At 46.3% G+C, this 22,219-nt stretch overlaps 1 protein-coding gene across 1 annotated transcript in view; it reads left to right on the top strand.

Moving 5' to 3' along the window:
- Positions 1–22,219, top strand: part of SDHA (succinate dehydrogenase complex flavoprotein subunit A) — a 473,685-nt gene that overhangs the window by 56,887 nt on the left and 394,579 nt on the right. Inside the window, exons 3-4 of the mRNA XM_069612357.1 lie at positions 1,023–1,184; positions 10,446–10,589. Of these exons, the coding sequence (XP_069468458.1) occupies positions 1,023–1,184; positions 10,446–10,589 (306 nt within the window). The remainder of the gene's footprint in view (positions 1–1,022; positions 1,185–10,445; positions 10,590–22,219) is intronic.

Genomic DNA, 22,219 nt, shown 5'->3' with positions numbered 1-22,219 from the left:
CCCCTCGTGCTGCCCAGCAGTCACCAGCGAGCATCACTTTCAGCCCCTCGTGCTGCCCAGCTGTCTCCAGGGAGCATCACTTTCAGCCCCTCGTGCTGCCCAGCAGTCTCCAGCGAGCATCACTTTCAGCCCCTCGTGCTGCCCAGCTGTCTCCAGCGAGCATCACTTTCAGACCCTCGTGCTGCCCAGCAGTCTCCAGCGAGCATCACTTTAAGCCCCTCGTGCTGCCCAGCAGTCTCCAGCGAGCATCACTTTCAGCCCCTCGTGCTGCCCAGCAGTCTCCAGCGAGCATCACTTTCAGCCCCTCGTGCTGCCCAGCTGTCTCCAGCGAGCATCACTTTCAGACCCTCGTGCTGCCCAGCAGTCTCCAGCGAGCATCACTTTAAGCCCCTCGTGCTGCCCAGCAGTCTCCAGCGAGCATCACTTTCAGCCCCTCGTGCTGCCCAGTAGTCTCCAGCGAGCATCGCGAGCATCACTTTCAGCCTCTCGTGCTGCCCAGCAGTCTCCAGCGAGCATCACTTTCAGCCTCTCGTGCTGCCCAGCAGTCTCCAGCGAGCATCACTTTCAGCCCCTCATGCTGCCCAGCAGTCTCCAGCGAGCATCACTTTCAGCCCCAGTCCTTTGCTTCTTTGGAGCGTGTAGTGCTGCTTGGTTTTCTTTAGGAAAATCACCTCTGTGCCATTAAACGCACAAAAGTCAAGAATACATAAAGGCAAGTCTTAGGAAATGAGAATGTTTCAATGCACAAAGATATGTCAAAATGTAGGAGCGAGAATGGGTGTAAAATATTAAATAAAGGTGATCTGGTGACGAATTGCTGAGCAAGCAGCAGTACTATAACTAGGCTCATTGAAGGTCTTCAAAGCTTGCGTTCCCCTTAGTTGATCATTTGCTCTGCTAATCCATCTGCGCCTGTCTACTGTACTGTGATTTACTTCATGGACACATTCATCCAAATGCGAGGCAAGGTATTCCTGCAGAAGTGTGTTCCTGTTCTGAGTTAATGCTCTGCTTTCTTGTAGATCTCCGCCCCGTATCCTGTGGTAGACCATGAATTTGACGCCATTGTCGTGGGTGCCGGCGGGGCAGGTCTGCGGGCTGCCTTTGGTCTGTCTGAAGCAGGGTTTAACACAGCCTGTATAACAAAGCTGTTTCCAACCAGGTCTCATACAGTTGCTGCACAGGTAAGACTTCTTTACATCAAACTAGTGATAGACCTTGAGGTGTTCTGCTCCCTTTATATTGCTGTTGCTCCTTTTTTTGAGGGTTGGTGTCCCATGTTTTTCTGATTTTGACAAGTACTGCATTCTTTAGACGCGGTGGGTCCTGTTCTCACTCCAGGTGTGTACCTACTCGCTTCCTGAAAGAGGTGGCATTGGCCACTATGTAGCCTTGCAAGTGTTCAGGAAACCCTAGAATGCTGCAGGAACATGTCTCCTAAACCATTTTAGGACCTTCATGGCTTGTTGTGAGTGCACATTTTGAGGCCTGTCATTCTCTAAGGTCTGTTTTATGTTGCTATTTCTGCATTGCATGCCCTGGAAAGCCTGTTTTTGCAATTCTTGCTTGGTATTTTTGGGTGCTAGACTTGCCTCTGCGATGTGCAAGGAGCTTGCTACCTTTGCATGTTTCTTCTCTTAATTGACATTGTCTAGTGTACAAAATACACATTCCTTATCTATCTTAAATAGTCCACTACAGAAAGTACACAGTTTAGTGACGTGATGTTGAATGGGTGCGTTCTTTGGTGTGGTATGGCTGTTCTGTATCGCTGAAAATGCCCAGATGCTGTTCTTTGCTGACCGGCCTGACCTGACCTTTTGGAAGCAAGTACTTTATCTGCTTTTTGCTTACTTTTATGGGGAAACTGACCAGTCCCTAAGACGATCAGTCCTGGGAGACTGTTTCTTGTATTTTTAAAGTTGCATGCATCACCAGAGTGAAGTGTGGTGAGGATACTTTGTATCCTCAGAACGTTTTCTTTAGCAACTTTGTGGGTACACATGCAAAGAGTCCGGGATGGGTTGGTGGTAGTCGATAGTTTTCTAGCATGTTTTTTACTTTGTTCTCATGTACTTTTGCATTTTACAGCATGACGCTATAAAGTGCCATATGTTCTAAAATGGGCATGCCACAAGGTTTTCTCCTGCCTTTGGCAATTTCTTGCTTTGCCCTTCTGCAGGCCTGCTCTGCTTTGTTCCGGAATTGCCATATCTGGAAAGCTCTTTCCTGAGCAAAGCCTCTTCATTTTCGTGCAGTGGTGGTCTGTGGCTGGGTGTGTCTGGATCCAGTCCACATCCGAACCCCACGGTGTGTCTGCTGCTGAGCAGAATCTGTGGCCACTGGCTGTCCACGATTCAACATCCCCTGCCTTTTGGAATGGGGCAGCTCATTACCATTTGGTGTTCCTGGTGCTGATTCCACTCCAAATGTGGGATGAAAAGCACGACTCCTGCAGCCATTCTTCAGACCGTCATTGGAACAAAGACCCCTACGAAGAAGTGCAGTTGCCAAAGACCTGAGGTCGCCGCTCCAGCTTTGCAATCAGTCCAGTCCCGGTTAAGCCCTGTTCCAGCATTGAAATCAGCCCAGTCCCGGTTAAGCCCTGTTCCTCTATCCTGATCTCGAAGGCCCTCGCTGGTGGTTCAACCTGTCCTGACCCTGCCTACTGAGCCTACAGAAGTGTAACTGGAGAACCTAGTGGATTAACCAGCGCTTAGCTTGGCCACCTCTCTGCGGCAGTCTCTGTTCACAGTGCATCTTTGTAACAGTGTGACTTGTGATAATGGTGACTTTTGGGCATTAGGCCTTATTCCCCATCGGGGCTGGATTTAGTAATGGGGACCTTGTCCTAGGTTCATCTGTAAGGTGTTCCACTCATTGTTACTGGTTTTGAATCTGTTTTTCTGATGCTCTCTTGCTTTACCAAATACTTGGAGTGTTACTTCGAGCTATTACATAACTGTTTCTAAGGGAAAGTGTTGGTGTTCTACGAGTAGAAACCCCCTATGGTGGATGTATCTATGTTTGTCAGTAGTTGTGTGACAATACTACCTTTTTTTCTGTTTAGTGGCCTAATAATAATTGTATATTTGTGTACTTAACTGGAAATATTGGAGTGCTCGGTGTGTCTCATTGTAACCTTGGACCACTCTCAGCCCTCTTGAGTCTAAGTCTTATGCTGTCGGTAACAGCTGCTAGAGTGGAGCAGTGCACCATGACAGCATTTTGACTGAGCAAGGTCCTTTTCTCAGTTCCACTGGGAAGCAGGGGGGGGTCTAAGGCAGCAGTAGAGATTGGAGCCATTGGGGACCTGAGCACTGAACATCTGGCCTTTGCTTGGGCTGTGGTTGGCCTGGTCTGGCCCTAGGTCTAACTAGGCCTAGAGGCGTGTTTCTCAACCTGCAGAGTCAACCCGAGTTGCGAAGAGCCAAGGCGCAATGAGTGCAGTCCTCACCCCGCTGTGAATTGGCGGATCAAAGTATTTTAGAAGGAGGCACCTCCAGGGAATATGATGAGGCACCGTGCAGGCCTTTTGGGTTGGCTGCTTAGTGGCAGGGGGCGAGTAATCTTCGGTGCCTATGTTGCGCTCTGCCTCTCCCCCGTCCCTTCCCAAGTAGGTGCTTGAGCTGCTCGAGGTGCAATTTCGGCTGTGGGCAGAGCGGAGGTGGAGCTTCCTCCCAATGCGTTTCTTGGTACTATGGCTAAGGTAGGATTGCTGCAGCATTTTCTCCCCGCCCCCTCTGAATGCTTGCAATTCTCCCCTGACGGTCAGTATGGTGGCAAAGACTGGATGTGTTACGCCCTGGAAATGTCCTTTTGGGGGGCTTAGTGTAGCAGTGTATCAAATGGGCTTTACAGAGCCAGGTGGCACTACAAGGACCTCAACTCGCCAAGCAAGAGAGCAGAGAGCCGGCGAGTCCTCTGTCAAATTTCGAATTCTAGCAATGGCTCAGGAGACTGGGACCTTTATCAGTTTCTCCTGAGAGGACGTCGGAATCTGAGGTTTTGGTATCCACCTCTTGTGCCGAGAAGGAGGGGGTAAGTGCACAAGTTACTGTTGAGCCCAAAGAACCTCTAGCTGTGCCATTATCGGAACCTTCTGACAGATCCATATTGGAAGTTTTGGAGCGCTCAATTGATAGATATTATGAAGAGCATTATCTCAGGATTGTCCACCCTCCCTCAGGATTGGTGTGCGCTTCTCTGCCTCCTTGTGAAAACCCACAAGATGCATCCCCTTCTGATAATGCTTGCAATGTCTCCTTGATTCATTTGTCAGGCGAGTGGGAGGCCCCTGGAGACAACCTAAACTGCCAGGGGGAAATAAGGATCTTCCAGTTGGAAAATGGAACAGGCCAGATGTTCAAATCTTCTGGTTTTAGTTCTTTGGCAGGCGTTATTAAAGGCCCCCTGTCCATGCAAGCTGGGTATCGGGTTTGAAGTATTAAAGGCTGGGTATGAGGCAAGGGTCAAGCATGATTTGGAACCCAGCATGGCATGTTTCCCCTTTTCCTCTCACTCCTTCTACCTTGGACAACCTTTTAACCCAGCAGGCTTGGAGTGATCGGCCATTTGAAGCTCCCTGGCTTGGTCCCTTATTATGGGGCAGAGTAAAGTACGGGCCTGATTGGTTATATTATTGGAAGTTTGGTTCGTCCGCCTGACTTGGGGACAGTAAAATGAAGCGGTTTTGAATCCTCTGAGGATAGCCCAGCATGTATATCTACAAGGCGGTTCCCAGTCCTGCCCAGCAATAAGAACACACTGGCTGATATGGATTGTGAAATGGGGAAGAGGATGTCGGGTAAGGCCTCCCAAGCCTTCCCAAAGGGAAGGGCCAGCTGTAAAAAATACATCAAGGGGGTAGGACCCGAGAGGCAGGTCTGTATGTTCGTAACCCAATGTTCATAATAAGATTGAAGAGATAGCCTTGACGTCTACCCATAACTAGAAGGGGATGGAGAGATGGGTGGATGAAGACATTGGAGGATGACCCCTTAGAAAACGCAGACAGGGGATCATTGACCTCCTGAAGAACCCAGCAGGATATAATGGGTGTGGCAAGTGAAGTGTTCAATCTATAGGATGCAGACAAGCCCCTAATGGAGAGGTTTGTGGTGGCAGCAGATCCCATGGAAGGCTGGAGAAAGACCCATTAATTTGCACATTTAGGGGACTGTCTCATGGGAATAAAAACTCATATAAGGGGTCTCTCTTAAATGAATTACATAAGATTCTGGGAATTGTTGAAATATCTTAAAATGTTCTCCTCTGTATGGATTTTATCTGATTGTTTATACTGTGGGGGAATCAACGTACAGATTGGTTTATACAATCGCATTTGAGGGCATGTCTTATCCAATGTAGAGGCGTTGGCATTGAAGTTCATCTGGATAGAAAAGATTAGTTTTGCCATTTACATGATTGCTGATTCTCTGAGAAGGTATTCAGGGAATATTGGTGCTCTCGGGAGGACGGTAATGATAAGTAAACGACCAATAATGCTATTTTTAATTATAGGAGAGCCTTACTCTTGTAATTACGGGGGATTTTGATGCTAAGCTTCGGACTTTCAGTGGGGGGTGGGGTGGGTACATGAGAAGAGACAGTTAATCGAAAGTATATGTATATACCCCCTGGATTCTTAAAAACCTAAGACAAGATCATAGGCGTGTTGGCCTTGAGGGACAGGGTTCGGGGGGGCGGCGGCCCTTCTGTTAAAATCATGTCATTTGGCTAAGCTGCTGGCCTGACTGTTTTTGCTCACATATCAAAGTAGTAGCTGCAAATCTAAACGGTTCAAGTGATGGACCAGCGGAAGGCCATAAAGTTCTCTGCATCTGATCACGGATCTGTGGAGGCATCTGATCTGGGTAATGGCAGTCGTTGAAATTTCCAACTGAGCGACGCCAAGAAGCTAAGCGACCACATATCACTCAGAAAAGCTGTGACACTGCAAGCAGTCTACCTTCCAAATCTGGGAAGATGCAGAATGCTCCAGTCTGCTGAGCTCCTATTGGTGAGAAACCAAGTGTTGCGTAGCCCTCTAAAGCCACTGATCAATCGCGTGAGAAGGGTTTTGAGATGTACCAATGCAGAGAGTTAACTTACTATAAATGCAAATGGTCCTTAAAGAGAAACTGTACAAAAAGCCCAATCTAAACCGTAGCGGCCCAGCTAATCACAAAGGGAAAAACTACTAATGCGCTATAAAAGAACCTGGGTGAGCCCAGGGGAAGCTTCCGCCCATGAGGAGCCGTATGTATTACTGACTGATGTCTGGAAATGCAGAGTAGCCCGAGCACTATGGGAGACCTGACCAAGTGAATGCTGAAAAAAACGAGCTCCGTAAAAAACCTGACCTGACTAAGAGGTTTGGAAGAGACATACTGCTGAATGTGAAGTACCAGATGTTGGGAAGAAAATCGACAAGAAGCTCTGAAGGAATGCCCATTGCAAGCTGGAAGACTGAGCCGAGGATAATGCTACAAGAGCAGACCTAGAAACCAAAGAACTTCGAGAGTTCCAGATGTGCAACCTGAAGGCAGGAAGCTCGAGGATAGTCCAGACTGTAAGTAAACACCTGCAACAACTTTCCCAGGAGAAATGCCTTTCTTTTGTGTTCTATACCACAGCTGGACATTTCAGGATGGAGTTTCTGAACTCTCCTGTTGGCTAACACATGGAACAGTTTGTGATTTAGGAGGCTGTTGGAATTTTCTATTGTCCATACATTTGAACATTGCCTTGTAGATTACAGAGCAGCAACAAAGAATCTTAAGACTAGTTGATGAACTTTGATGTTGGAGAAACCGCTATGTTGGTGTTGTACACACCAAGAGGACCCTGCTTTGTTGTCCCATCCCGACACTCTTTCAATATGAACTTTTTTCTATGCAGATCCTTCGCTAGCTCTTTCTCTGACTCAGCGCTGAATAAAACTGCCTTTTCAAAATACCTTTTTGTATTCTTGCTCAGACTTTCCTGTGGGGGTAGGGTTAAGAGGGTTTTTCCTAAAGAGACTCTAGTGATCCTTACAGGAAGAATCCCATACGTTTGCAGAGCAATCTACACTCCTCAAGCTAGGCAAGACTCCACAATTGGTAGCGAGGCTGAGCAGTCAAGGCATTACTCTCAAGAGGGGAAGTAGGTTGGACCCAGGCCTGTTAAGAACCACAAGTACAAAGCAGGGAATGTCCATACAGTCAGTTAAAAAAATAGTGGTTTATTCTACCTAAAGACTGAGCAACGTAGGTTTGTTAATGTTGATTTATACCGCTCACCGCTACCACTCTGGGGTAGTCTCCAGGAGCTATGTACAATCACAATTATATATATATATATATATATATATATATATATAGTATGTATGTACAAGTAAGCAGCATGTAGAACATGCTTTTAAGGGTAATACTGGAAGGCACTAGGCCTGAGAATATTTCAGGAAAGGTAAGTGCAACTCTTTGAAAAGAAACAGGATTGATTAACTTGTTTCACGTCCCCGCTAGACGGTGAGGAAAAAGGTTACCAATTATGTGGTTTTGTTACACAAGTGATCCTTGAGTACAGGCAAGTCATTCTACTATTGTTACACGAGCCTGAAAACAGATTACCAAGGAAGGAGGAGAAGGGGATAGAATCAGCAGTTGCATAATAGTCACTGACCTGAAGTCACAGACCGGTAATTCACCTTTTTCCTAGAAGTACCAGACCCTGCAGTAGTAGTGCAGGTACGTAAAGTACCTTAACAATTCCCTGTAAGTCACCAGGTACGTCCAGTGTCACCCTTAAGGTAAAGCACAATCCATCGGGCACCTAGAGGCCTAGGAATAAAAAGCAGTGAAGACCCCCACAAAAATAAACCCAGTGGTTCAGGGCACCCTGACACCCAAAGTGCATTTAAAACACTAAACCTGATTTCTCCAGCCTGCAGTGTATTTCAGTATACCAAGTTGCCACTAATCAAAGTACCACCAGTCAAGGTAGGTAATATTGTAAGAAATGCAGCCTTTAACAGCAATTGGCACGTCAGCGTGATTTACTGTAGTAGGTTGTTGAAATGACTGCCGAGTGAGCGACCAGGGCTACATAATGAGCAAAAGGTGATTTAGAATCCTATTGTGTTGCGCTTTCACTTGGACTGATTTTTGTATTGAAATATGCAAAAAAGACAATATGCTTGGTTTACTTCATTCCTCTGAATATAATTAATGTGACACAATCATAAATAGCTTATAATAGTTGGATTCTGAATTGCCAGCAATGGCCCAATTGAGTCTCAGCTCTACCCCAACTTTGTGTGAAGTCTGGTTAACCTAATTTTAAGAAAATAGGGAAAAATAATGTGAGGCCACTCGGAGAACAGAAAATTGACCTTCTGCCTTAATAGGAATTTTCTGTGATGTGCTGTGAGGTGACAAGTGTAGAACTGCCTTTCGAGGAACCTGCATAGAGGGCATTCATGTTATTACACCATTGCTGAGTCTGAGGGAGACGCCTGCGTTACATGTGAAATTAAGGGTGCCTTGTAAGCACCTTCTTCTCCATGGTGGTTCTTTAATATGCAAGTGAATATTGTGGAAAAGGTGGCCCAAAAAATTGTGTGGATGCGCAACCTTGAGATATTAACAAATCGCGCTGAAATAAGTCAATATAGAAACAGCTGCAGCCGTGTGGTTAGACTGGTGATTTTCCACTGTCACCTTGAAAAACATGTAACTTAAAAAATTGCTAGCCTCACAGACTGCGCTTGATCTTGCATTTGTCACACTCTTGTGGCATTAAATAGGTGGGTTTGTTCAATTTGTGAAATATATTCATTGATTAGAGACACACCTGGTAAGTGTTGATAAGTAGGGTTCCAAGTTTTAATATCAATAGAGAAACAAATCACTTAGAACACATTACATCAATCTGGCAATATCAATTATTCATTGCTAAGTGCACCCTAGTATTCCAAAGCACTTTGCGCATTAGAACATATTACACCAAAAACACATTGCGCCAACACGTGTTTCAACCTTCCTAGGTGGTCTTCAGGGCGTCTAAATTACTAACAATTAATCCAACGTATAACTTCAATAGATAAATCCTGAAAATGCGAGCAAAGTTTTGAAGCGAGATATTTATCGCACAAATAGTTTACGTTCGCCTGCTTTACGTTTTCTTGCCGCGTTCGGCTTAGCTGCAATGTGCTGACTGATGTCGCATTTTCAGGATTTATCTATTGAAGTTATACGTTGGATTAATTGTTAGTAATTTAGACGCCCTGAAGACCACCTAGGAAGGTTGAAACACGTGTTGGCGCAATGTGTTTTTGGTGTAATATGTTCTAATGCGCAAAGTGCTTTGGAATACTAGGGTGCACTTAGCAATGAATAATTGATATTGCCAGATTGATGTAATGTGTTCTAAGTGATTTGTTTCTCTATTGATATTAAAACTTGGAACCCTACTTATCAACACTTACCAGGTGTGTCTCTAATCAATGAATATATTTCACAAATTGAACAAACCCACCTATTTAATGCCACAAGAGTGTGACAAATGCAAGATCAAGCGCAGTCTGTGAGGCTAGCAATTTTTTAAGTTACATGTTCTTTAATATGCGCTTTCAAAAAACCATTGTAATTGCTGAAAATGACACAATATATCCTTTGCCTCTGTGAAGCTCCTGCCCCCCAGTTGCAAATGACAAATGCGGCATCTTGAAATAAGAGCTACTGGTGTCATACAAGTCATCAATAATGCACCTGTACACAAGTGTTTCTAGGCGCAACGAAACAAGGAAGGGGGACAGAGGAGGACAAAACGGCGATGTTATAGGCCTTCTGTCATTCAGATTGTGAAAGTGCAGAGGGAGGGAGAGAAGTGCCACAGGTGTGGGGTGGGAGGAGAGTGCAAGTAGCTTTTAAGTGCTTCGGTTGATGGCTCATAAGTGCGGAGACTCAGGGGACTATAGAATTGCAGATACAGTACCTTAAGTGGTTGGGGGCCAGGAGGCAGTGCAAGGGCAACTGGTTGTGCAGGAGCCTGGACCCGTAAGTTCAGTGGGTGGCCAGTGGCCAGTGTTCATCATTTAAAATGGATTGTAAACCTCACCATGGCGGACCAAGTTTGAATACATTGTTTTGGTTACATTAGTCGACTGAGTACATTTATTAAAGAATTTACAGCTGTAATTGCCCTTAAATGCACAAAGGAAAGTACTGACAACGAGGTGGGAAGGCTAACCATGTGAAGTAAATCATTTTGACCATTGATTTCTATAGCACCCATTAATGAAGGGTCTTGAACACCACCTTTAGGTCTATGTTGCTGTTCTCATGAACCTGCAGTCGTAGCCGAAGGCAGATGAATCCAAAGATGCCCAGGAGCATCCTCCCGATATAATCCTTGCTTTGCAGGTTAAGAAGTTACTCACTCATGTTTGTTTTTTGCAGGGGGGGATAAATGCTGCTTTGGGGAATATGGAGTCCGATGACTGGAGGTGGCACTTCTACGACACAGTGAAGGGTTCTGATTGGCTGGGAGATCAGGATGCGATCCACTACATGACTGAGCAGGCACCTGCCTCAGTTATTGAGGTAAATCAGTTCTAAAATGTTTTTATATAGTGAGATGTAAGTGTGGTACTTGTTCTGTCTCTCATGTGACCTTAGCATGTCATTGTATAATGAGGTTTGGCACTAGTGGGTGGTAGCGACGAGGCTGATGCAATACCAGGTCCATGGGTGCAAAAAAACCGATCCGATTCCTATCTTCACCAAATGGGTAACCCAAGCAGTCTGCCAAATGGAGTGAGGGGGCCGGGAACCACAAAGCAACTGTACGATGCAAAGGAAAAAGGCCTTAATTAGTGTTGGGAAAGATTTCCTTCCATTGACTTCAATAGAACCCCCGACAATGTGCTGCGGCTTCAGCCCTGTACCGAATTTTGAAAGGAAACTTGCTGGACTCACTTATTTTGAGCGCACTGGTCATCGCTTGTGGTTACCAGTGCAGGGATACTATGTCCCCTCTGCGAGGCTCCTGGATTGTTTTATATGAAGTACAGTTTCTGCAGAGGCACTGCGTATGATTCGTCATTCTGTTTTTTGCAGTAGAAACATTTTAGTTGTATTTTTGGGAAGCAGGTAAGTTATACTCCCCAGATTCCCCTCTCCCCCCCACTCCTCCCCTCTTCATTGTACCTGCATGCATGGTCAGGTTTTTACCGCATAATGCCATATAATGAAAATGGCTGTTGCATTTGTTTTCTGCTCTGTGGCCATTATAGTGTTTACAATTTTTCATGCTTTCTGAGGTCTGGAAGTGGCAAATATACTTGATGGCATCCAGTTTAGTGCAAGGAATTGTACCTAGGCTAGATATGGGAGATGTGACGGTCTCCTCAGCCAGGGGGGGTGTCTGTTTCTGGGCAGATGTGGATCAAGAGGCTGAGCTTGATCACCCAGGCTAGATATGGGAGATGTGACTGTCTCCTCTGAACTCACATTACAGCCAGGGGGGTGTCCATTTCTGGGCAGATATAGGGCAAGAGGCTGAGCTTGATCACCCTGGCTAGATATGGGAGAGGTGACTGTCTCCTCTGAACTCACATTACAGCCAGGGGGGTGTCCATTTCTGGGCAGATATAGGGCAAGAGGCTGAGCTTGATCACCCTGGCTAGATATGGGAGAGGTGACTGTCTCCTCTGAACTCACATTACAGCCAGGGGGGTGTCCATTTCTGGGCAGATATAGGGCAAGAGGCTGAGCTTGATCACCCTGGCTAGATATGGGAGAGGTGACTGTCTCCTCTGAACTCACATTACAGCCAGGGGGGTGTCCATTTCTGGGCAGATATAGGGCAAGAGGCTGAGCTTGATCACCCAGGCTAGATATGGGAGATGTGACTGTCTCCTCTGAACTCACATTACAGCCAGGGGGGTGTCCATTTCTGGGCAGATATAGGGCAAGAGGCTGAGCTTGATCACCCTGGCTAGATATGGGAGAGGTGACTGTCTCCTCTGCCAGGGGGTTTGTCCGTTTATGGGCAGATGTGGGGCAAGAGGCTGAGCTTCATTGGGCAGTTTGAATGGTGCAGATCCTTACCATTTGGATCAGAGCAGCAATCTTGGCCCCTTTCATCAGATGTTCCATTGGAGCCAAAACCCAGGTGAAGAAAAGCATTGTGTTGAAGACTCGGAACCCTGTTGCAGAGAGAGACCAGTATTGCCAGAGCCAGGACCCAGTGAAGCACTGCCTCAATCCAAGAAGACCCTCGTTGGTTCCTCGACGCTTAGGTCGGATCAAGCAATCAGCCCAGACCCTACACGAGAAGCGTCCTGTGTGTTGCCTAGCTTTGCTAAAGATAGATTCAGTGCATTGGACGCCAGTTGTTACTTGGCACTCTGCAGGAAGCCAGCTAGTGGTATGAGACTGTTTCCCCTGCATGAAGGGAGTCCCCTTCACCACCAAGTGCCTTGACTGCCGCTGCCCTGAGTGAGCTAAACTTTGTGAGGTAGACTTTGCTGCTGCATCATTGGGGTTGGAGTAGTGCCCTGCCGTCGTGGGATCTCTTGTGGCTGCTGTTCTGAAGTGCCTGGCCGGTCCTGCTGGAAGATCTTAGAAACCATCCTATCGGAGAGTGGAACCGCCTTATAGCTGGAACCAGTACCGAGGCGTATTGCAGCTGCTGCACCCGTGGGCGGTCCTTGGACCCCCTGAGACTAGACCAGTAGCAGAAGTGGCCCCATGGGTTGTCAGTCAGCGTAAGGGGTGCAAGTGTACCCCCACCTTATGTTTTGAACTTTGTCCAAACAGTTGGCTTTTCAAAACCGTGTTTAAAGACAACCTTTAAGTCTTCTCTCTACACATGTACTTATTTGGAACTTTGACTCTGGGGCAATAGACCTACTTATCTGGTCCTGCAGAACGACTTATCTATACAGGCCTTATGATTATAAAGCAGGGTATAAGGTTACTGTTTCAAATGCTACTGTTTCAAATGCAATATTTTCTCACTTTACTGCTTGGAGTTAATACTGCTTCATTGAGTTGAACTGCTCCCTTTAGTAATTAGCTGGCTGATGTTTGGCCAGCCTCTTTGTGCAAGGGTATATAAGCTTATCTTACCCCTCTCTTTCTGCTTTGTTCCTACAACTTTGAGGTGGCAGGTGTTCCGACGAACTGAAGGTGTGCCCATGCTTCATGGTTTTTGCCATTTTTAAACCCCTACTTAGTAACAACTTGCTGAACACAGTGGCGTGGGCATTGCGTTTTTTGCCTCTGGAAGTCTTCCCAAGCTTCCTGAAGACTCTCCTGCTGACTCAGCACATCTGCTGGGTTGAGCTTTCCACTTTGAAACCATTTACCATCTCCTCTCGCTGTTTCCCGACAGGATCATCCACTTGGCGGCTGTGGGTACTGATGCCCAGATGGATGCTGAGCCCACATAGCCATTTCTTCAGCTTAGGACTCTGGCGGTGTGTCCCGCCGTTTACCCTGTTCTGGGATCGTTTTCTACTTTGCTGCCTTCATCTTTTGTCTAGAGAGTTGTTGGGAGCTGTGTTTGCAGGTTCCAACGTTTTCTTGAAATCTTCCTTACCAAGTTTTCCACTTCTGCTTGGAGGTAGATTCTGTTGGAAGAACCTGTTACTTTCCTGGCTCACTGGCTCAGGATAGAAGTCCCTGGAAACCAAATCATGGAAACTGCACCTGTGGAAATCTAACGTTTACTTATTGGCTGCCTATTGTTGTATTTGGAGCAGGGGGTTCAAATGTATTTATTTATTTTAAATGCTGCTGGAGCAGTTTCTGTCAACTGCCAATATGTGACCACCTACCTTTTTGGTCATGTGTTTAGGTTGCTTTTATTTCGTGATACCCCCCCCCCCATCGGGTGTACCTCCTGGCCTGATACATTTCCCATAGACTTGTAAGGGTCCCACTGATCTGCTCCACCTTCAGATGGGGCTGTTGGTGCATACTTTGACCTTTGTAATACTTATTTGGGGTTTTCTCTGTCCTTTCCCTGGGTTGCTCACCGTGCCATGGGGCAGGTAATTTAGATGGCCCATTGCATTTTCTGCCATTACTTCCAGTGGAGATGTGAGCCTGCTCTGAAACGCTGTACAGTGGCCTGTGGCGTACGTGCCTGCCCGCCGCTGGATGTTTCTTTCTAGGTCTCTGTGTGGGTTCAGAGTGCTCTGGACCAAGTTTTTATACTTTTAGTACCAACTGATTAAATGATTTTTAAGTCATTTTAAAGTCAAGCTCTGCATTTTTTCAATTGTACTGTATTTTAACCTGTATGACCATAGTAACTCTTTAAAATAGTTTTATTTGAAATGTATGAAAAAGGCAACTATTTTTAAACTTTTCTTGATTCTCGAAAGCTTTTGGCTTTTTTTTTTAGCTTTCCTACTGTTAGAATTAAATTTTTTATGCACAATCTCCTCCATCTGTGAGCCCTCCAGCACTTTCTGCTGTACTACTGGATTTATCTGTTCTCCTGAGTGAGTGGAAACCTTCCTCTCCCCACCCCCCAACCCCCACTCATTTTTTTACTTTCTTTGGGAACCTTTTTAACTTGGGTCATGCTTTCCTCCAAATTTGTGGCATCTGTCATTTACTGTTGCAGTACACCACACTCTGTGCAATGTTGCCAAGGGTACTTTGGGCTTCCCTTTTTGGTTTCCTTATGGGGACTTGTGTTCCCAAGGGTAAGGGGATATTGATATCCGTTCTATCATTTTCTCTTGTGATATCAGCACACCCCATCTTGTGAGGAGTGCTGAGGGGCTACACTGCATCCCCTTTCTGACTGCATCCCCTTTCTCACTGCTCCTGTGACTTTTTGGTCACAGTGATAGGCTAATCTGAATGGCTGGTGGTAGTGGTTTTATCATTCCTACTTTTGTGCAATGCTTGCTCACAGCCTGTACTCGCAGCCGGGGTACTGAACAGAAGGGTCACCATTGACCCAAAATGGTGACAGTATTTTCTTTACACAATTCCAAGACTGCTTGTCCTTTCATGGTCCTTCTGCCATGCAGCATGTGTGAGGTCCTTGTTTGACCTAGTCGGCGGGATCCCTTTGTGAAGGCCGCCATGGCGTCAGTGTGTCTGTGAGGACAGGAACATGGAGAGGACTCAAACTGCAACGAGGTCCAACTGGGAGGCTGTGTGAGGGGTCCGAAATGAAAGTCGGTCACAACGTAGTCATGAGTTTGGTTAAAGACATTTATTTAACTGAAATGGGTTGGGGAAATGCCTCTCTGACCCTATTCTAAAGAGGAGTTTCCCTACCTTAGAACCAAAAACTAAGGATTGGTCTGTGCCAGGATGTCGGACATCAAAAGCCGTCCTTGTGTCTAAACATTCTATACTTCCCTCACACTACAAACAAAATAATAAAGTGAGAAGGGAAATTTCTTTACCCTGGTTCTGGCAGAAAGAGTTCATAAATGAAAAATAGAATGGCTCCAACGTAAATGTTCTTCAAGATGAAAAAAGTCCTTGGTTTCAGAGTGTGGTCCCTTCACCTGGAGTCTTCAGTGGGATGGCAATGTCTCTTGCTCGAACAGTGCTTTGTGCCTCTCCTTGGCCCACAACAACCTGTTGGGTAAAAAGCTCTTAATCCTTCGAAGTACTTCTTTAACACAAGTTTATACTTTATTTAACAAAAACCCTCCTTTCTTGACATTTCTTGTAATTTGCCTGCTATACTCCGCTGCCTGCTGTACTTGTTAGGGGAGCTTACCTGAAGTCCCACTTGGAGTTAAGACTTTTGTGAGCTATCCCAGTGGTTTGTAGATTTCCCCCCCCAACTCTTAGTATCAGTCTGTACTTCTCAGGAAGCTTGGTAGTGTGGCAGAGCAGTCGGGCATATCTTAAGAGGAAGATGTGAGCTGTAGGTAAGTAAACTGAACCTTAGTAATGCAAATCGAAGATACACACATGGATTTATATTAAAATATAGATTTATTATATGTACAGAAGAGTCACTGTTAAATACTTGGCACAATAAACCAACAAACTTGTAGAGACTTTCAAAAGGCCACTTCTTAGTTGGTAGTTGCTGAAGGCTTACAATTGTTACATGAGTTTGACAGGTCTACCGTATTATCGGTAACAACGCGCACCCTCAAAGTAATACAGTGATTGAATTATGTTAGCAAAGACACCTAAGATGGTGGTTTTTAGGAAGGAAAATAGTTGGTTAGTGTAATACTAGCGTAGCTTAAGGCTCTGGAGGCAGTTTCTTCGCACAGCAAATCTTTTAAAGACCAAAACGCAACCCTACCTAAAAGGCAGTTTGGAGAGAAAGTCTTGAAAAGCAACAGAAGTCAAAGGTTCCTATGGATATTTTCTAGTTTCTAGGATAAAAAATGCAAGAAGGCTTAACCAAAGTTGTTGACCCTATTAAAGGACTCGCTAAAGGGGCGCTAGCAGTGGCCTGGGTCGGAGGTAAGAGTGGGTTGCCCTGGACACCTCTATGTGCACTCAATGCTCAAACGACTTTATGGAATCAGGTAAGCAATACCTTTTTCCCCACAGTACCCTAGGTTGGAAGAAAATGTTTGTGTGTGGATGATCTTCAATGTTGCAGATCTGCACCCGACGTTCTGATTCCTTGGTCTGAAGACGAAAAGGAAGGACAATTGATGGGATCTCTCAGCAGCAGTCTCGAAGGAGGACCTCTGGCACAGCTTTCATCAACTTCTCAGGTCACTCTGCGGTTTTTCACCTGGTCAATCTTCTTTGGTTCCTACACTCTGTTGAGGGGACTTGGATTGTGTTTTTGGAGTGTCCTTGAGGGCTCAGCAAAGACTTGGACAGATTCGGCCTTTCCACTACGATGCACTCAAAATGGGCAGCAGGTCTCCTGGTGTTGGGGTTCCGAAAGCTCTGGAAAGTCGCATGAATTCGGGAGATGGCTCAAATTAAAGTTAGCCTTGGAACCGGTTGTTCCCACCAGCAGTCAAAGGGAAGGAATTGTCCTCTTCGGAGTTCCCCAGTTGTACATAAAATGGGGCCAGGACAGCAGTGGTCGCTTCATGGTGTTGCAAAGGGTCTGCAGGCATCTCTGGTCATCTTCGGTTACTTCAGCTTTTAGTGGTCGACTTGATTTTCACTCTTAAGAGCCTCACCTTTTTGTACAGTTCCAGCATCCAGCACACACTCCTCTGCAATCTCTCTCAGAAATGTATAGAAAGGGGCATTTGGCTGTCCAGTTAGGCATTTGAAGCTCAGGCAGGCTACCTTAAATCTGGTGCGTTCTTCCACTTCTAGCCAGTGTAAGGCACGACGAGAAAGTGAAAGATGAGCGGTTTTGCTCAGCCTGAATCTAATTGCTGCCTTCTGGGTTTTTTGAAGTCTCTGAACTTGTTTGGACGGAATGCCAATCAACTGGCTATTGCAGTAGTCCAAATGTGCATTAGTCAGAGCGCCCACGACAGCAGTATGATCCAAAATTGGGAATATAAGGGGGTACCTGCCGTAAAAGTCTCAAGGCATAGTGCACCGCTTGAACCTTGGTTCCAACCTGACCTTCGCTGCAAAGATCATCCTGCCGGACACAAGCCAAGTTCCTGACCTTGGAAACGCATCTTAGATTGGTTCCTATGAGGGTCAGAATAGGCAGTTTCTTGGCAGCATTGAAAAATGGTGAAAAAAGAAGGAAGCCCCAAGTTAGTACATGGGTGCCCAACTGTGCACTACCGGAGCTATGAACATAGCCTGCGGTGGGAAAATCACACAATAGTTGGTAGAACACGTCCACTGCCACCAGTCATAACTAGTAGGTTGTCTATGTGACTAGAAAGTCACAGAAGCAGAGAGAAGGAGGAATACTAGGTATCCTATTGGCACTCCACTGCAGGTGGTGTGTGTCCATCTCTCAGTAATATAAAGTTTTAGGAGAGATACTAAGAACTGTGGTTACTCTAGGCTATAGCAAAGAATCTCTAAGGGGGTCCCAAAGCGTCCCCAGCAACACCGCCCATAAGGAGCTCCTGTGTTGCAGAAGTAACATACAGATGCCTTACAGAGATGTTGAGGAATGTAGGCTCCATAGAAAAGGTAAAACACAGAGAACAGGGTTCCAAAAGATCGAGCTCATAAGAATGAAACAGTGGGAAAAAGGCTCCACTCATTCAGGATTTCAGAAAAAGGTCCAGAAGTCAAGCAAAAAGTGCTGGATGGGGGGTCTCCCTAGGAGAACGGATGAAGCATAAACGTGACAAAACTCCCTAACGGTACTCCCCTGCCAGGACTTCTTATTCACTCGCAACTGTCTTTTATATTCTCTTGCCAGGACTTCTCCTCTCGTACTTTCAAAACTGCATACACCATTCTTGGTTCGGAATATCTATCTGTTTCAGTGTTCATTCAAGCTTTTCCCCACATTTGTATTCCAGGCACTCATAGATTCAGGTTTGGGTCTGCATGCTGCTCTTCTTACTCACGAGCAATCTTATTGTTTCTGTCTTGGCAATCTCATAACATAACATTGAAATTGTCATTGACGCAGTGCCCGAATCGCCCCTGTGTAGGGGTCTTCTTCGTGTTCATACTTATGCTGCGTAGCTCTGCCGCTTGTCTCCCACTCTGGGCTGCTCTGATGTTTCTCCACCTTCCCTTGCGGCTCTGCTCATCCACGCCCGCTTTCCTTCAGTTCCCAGTAAGGATAAAGTGACCTATTCGAGCTGCCGAGCGCCCAGGAACTCTCGCTGATCATGGCATCTCGTGACGCATCCTGCTCAGACAACGCTACTCTCTCTTTTCTGGCGAGTTCCGCTACACCGGCTCGTGATTCCAGTATTTGTACGCATCTGCGGGAGATGCAACGTCTTCGTCTGAACCATTTCTCATAGTGTGGTGGACATTTTTAAATGTTCACAGCACATGCATTTTTACCAAACGACTAGTACAGTAATTGAGCTTGAGACTTCTGTTGTCTTGCATCAATTCCGTCAACCGCCTCGTGTCAATACTTAGGTGGTTGTGAGAGTTGGAGTCCATTGAAGTTTCTTGATGCATAGCATTTCTATCCCAATGATTTCATATGAAAGATCAGTCTTCTATGAAGGGGAATTGGGCAAAAAGGTTTTGTTGCAGCCTTCATTCTTCAAGTCATAGATGGGAAATTGGCACAAAGGGTATTAGGAAAAGGTTCCTTTATTTTCCATCAAGGGGGGAACTAACACATGGCAATAGGCTATTGGGGTGTCTTCCTCATGGGCCAAGGGGAATACTGCACCTTATCTAATGAAGCCATGACCTCTCCCCATTAGTTGTCTACTCCCATGTGATCCTCCCTCGTATAGCCATCCCCAGGGTCCGGATCAGGTAGCGGCTGCCTTCCCCATGCCACATGGGAGGAGGTTACCGCCGGGGAATCGATTATGACGCCATTGGATTAATCACCGCAGGACAGCCACCACCTAGAGTGTGAATGGTAGAGGTGTGATGCTTAGCTGGATTCCTGCTGAAGAAGCATGAATCCTGAAGCTGAAGGCATGTTGACAACTGGAACTGAGGAATTGATGGGGAGACGCGCCCAAATCAGCTTCCAGACGACCAGTTATGCCTTCTGAATACCTGCTGCTGTCTGACCCCCTTCTTCCAATCGTCCGAGCTCCCAAATCTCTCCCTTGGACTGGCGGGTCCAATCCGTCTCAAGACTACCTGCATTTCGAGCGATCCCACAATGAGCCTTGACCTTCACCGGCTGCAAACCGCCAATACCCTTGCACCTGTAGCCATTGTGCAGTGCACCCCCGTCCGAAGATCAAATCCTCCCAAACCTTGTTGGACTCCTGTTGAACCTCCAGAGGTAGGATCCACTCCTTGAAGTTCCCTCACCAGAGTGCAGGAGCTTGAAAGTGAGATAAATTTACCAGGCAGTAACCGTTCATCACCTGGTGCTTTGAAAAGGGTGCCAAAATCACAGCACCACTTAGAATCCTTTGCCCGGAGTCTCTTCACTAGACTACTGCGAGATCCTTTCCAGTGTCCCTCCTTTTGTTTGCCTGACGAAGAATCTGGTGACCGGGTCTGGTCTGCTGCTGCTGCATAGTGGGGGCATCGTGTTGCGCACACCAACCCTTTTAAGCATGCCCCCCTGACTCCCAGAGACAAAGGAATGGCCCAAAACAAAATGCCTGTAGAATGACTATAAAATACATTCTTAGCCCAGTGGCTACCATATTGGCATTTTGTGCTTCTTTTTTGGTAAAACCAGCTGCACACTGACTAAACCAAAAATAAATCACATCTTCCGCTGTCCTTCTCTACAACATAGGATCACCATAGAACCAAAATGGGGTGCTTTAAAATAAGTGTCACATCAAAAATGAGTTGCTTTAAAAGCAACTCTTCTTGATGTGACTATACAACGAAAAGAGCTACTGATTTCCCCCTTCTCTGTAAAAGTCCCTCTAGCCACACGAAAAAAGTCAGATTTGGAAAATACAACAGTAAAAAGCTAATTGTTTATGCATCCCATAAAATAGCACTGCAGAACCCTCTTAAGTGGAATTCTATCCGAACGCTCGCCGTTCCCAGAATGTACCCATCAGTAACTAAATGCTTCCGGACAGGTCACATGGTTGAAGTCTGTCAAACTGCCCTGGCAGGTCGGAATAACCTTTTGGAGCAGTCTCCAAATGCCCTCTTTATTCAGGTTCACTCTTTGAAGATTACTTGAGCGATTCCCAGAACTTCAGTCCTTAGCCCTATAGACATCTTATCACTTTTTTTTAGAGCAGATAGTTGGCGGGGGGGCGGGCGTGATCGGGGGCTGAGGGGGAAAGATGATTGGTATTGTGGAGAAGGCCTGGGGTAAGAACCTGTCTGCCTTTTTCTCTTCACATTGGGCAACCTTGCAGACATATGGGTAGCCCTCTTCAGTAAATCCCATTGGAAGGAGCAGAATTGAAAGTTCAGCTCCTAGGGTTTGAGCTGGGTGTCTCTCCCTTCCAGGCATTCCCAAAACAAAAGCTTCCTGAGGAACATTTCTAGAGCACTATGGGTAGTGTAACTTCTGTCAGCAATCTGAAGAGGGTTCTGCCTTTGATGTATTGGCTTCTTCACGCACTGTAGTCCCCAAAGGTGCTGTTAAAACGAATAGGATGAGGTGATACAAGCTAGGAAAGAGAAGCATACATTTGAGCATAGCTGGAGGAAGAATCGGCTTATAAGACTGCTGTAAAAGAATATAAAGATACTATTTTTAAAGATAATAATAATAATAATAATGTAAGCATTTTTCTGATGTTTGTTAATCTGCTTAGAATCACATGCTGTGCATAGGTCCGACATCCAGTGGTCACTGCAGAGTATTGCATTTTGTTTTTCGTAGTCGAAAAGGGGACGTCGACAAGGCGTGTCTGTAACACTATCCCTATAGTGACGTGCGTTGTACCCATAATCCCTCACGCGTCGAGGTCCCTCAGATTGTTTTTTTCCGCCCAGCTTCTGGTCGCCTTACGCGGAGCTCCTAGAGAGACATTGCAAATACATACTACGGACCTCGGTCCTTAATTATACTTATTATATTGTTAAAGATCCCTCCCCTCAACGTTAGCTGTGAAGCTGTTTCTCCGCTGAGCAGGTTTTCGACAGAGGGGAAGAGACGGAGGAGATCCTTCGGCGCTGCCGAACACGTGGCCTGGCCTCGCCGGCCAACATACAGTAGGGAGAGTGGGGGTTCGAACTTTTATCTTCTCTTTGAGAATGTCTTTCTTTCTCCCCTATCTTTCCCTTGGGGTTATCACCAGTTATTGCCTCAGCTATGGAGAGGACACCTTTTAAGTTTTGCCCACGCTGTAGGGACAAATACACTTGGAAGGACAAACACAAGCTCTGTAATCGTTGCTTGCCCCTCGATCATAAGGAGGACAGCTGCGCGGCCTGTAAGCTCTTGAAACCAAGAACTCTTAAAGAACGCAAAGAGGTGGGCGGACTACGCTATGTCGAAGTCAGTTTCATCACCCGCCGCCGCTGTTACAGAAAGTGACGAGGAGGGTGATAACTCGACGTCCGTTACGGAAGTCATTAACCCCCAGAAGGAGCGCTCGTGCTCCTCGACGTCCGTCCCCGGCCTCGACGGGCTCGGCTCATGCCCTGCTCATGGGGATGAACACCCCGGCGACAAGGACGCACACAGACCCCATAGGCCTAACCACACAACCCACGGCTCTTCTTCATCGAAGACGAAGGATCCA

This window comes from Ambystoma mexicanum, chromosome 5p (assembly GCF_040938575.1).
Source record: "Ambystoma mexicanum isolate Mex_15411 chromosome 5p, UKY_AmexF1_1, whole genome shotgun sequence".
Classification (NCBI taxonomy): Eukaryota; Metazoa; Chordata; class Amphibia; order Caudata; family Ambystomatidae; genus Ambystoma; species Ambystoma mexicanum.
Note: the sequence above shows the minus strand (reverse complement) of the source record. Positions and strands in the feature narration are given on the sequence as shown.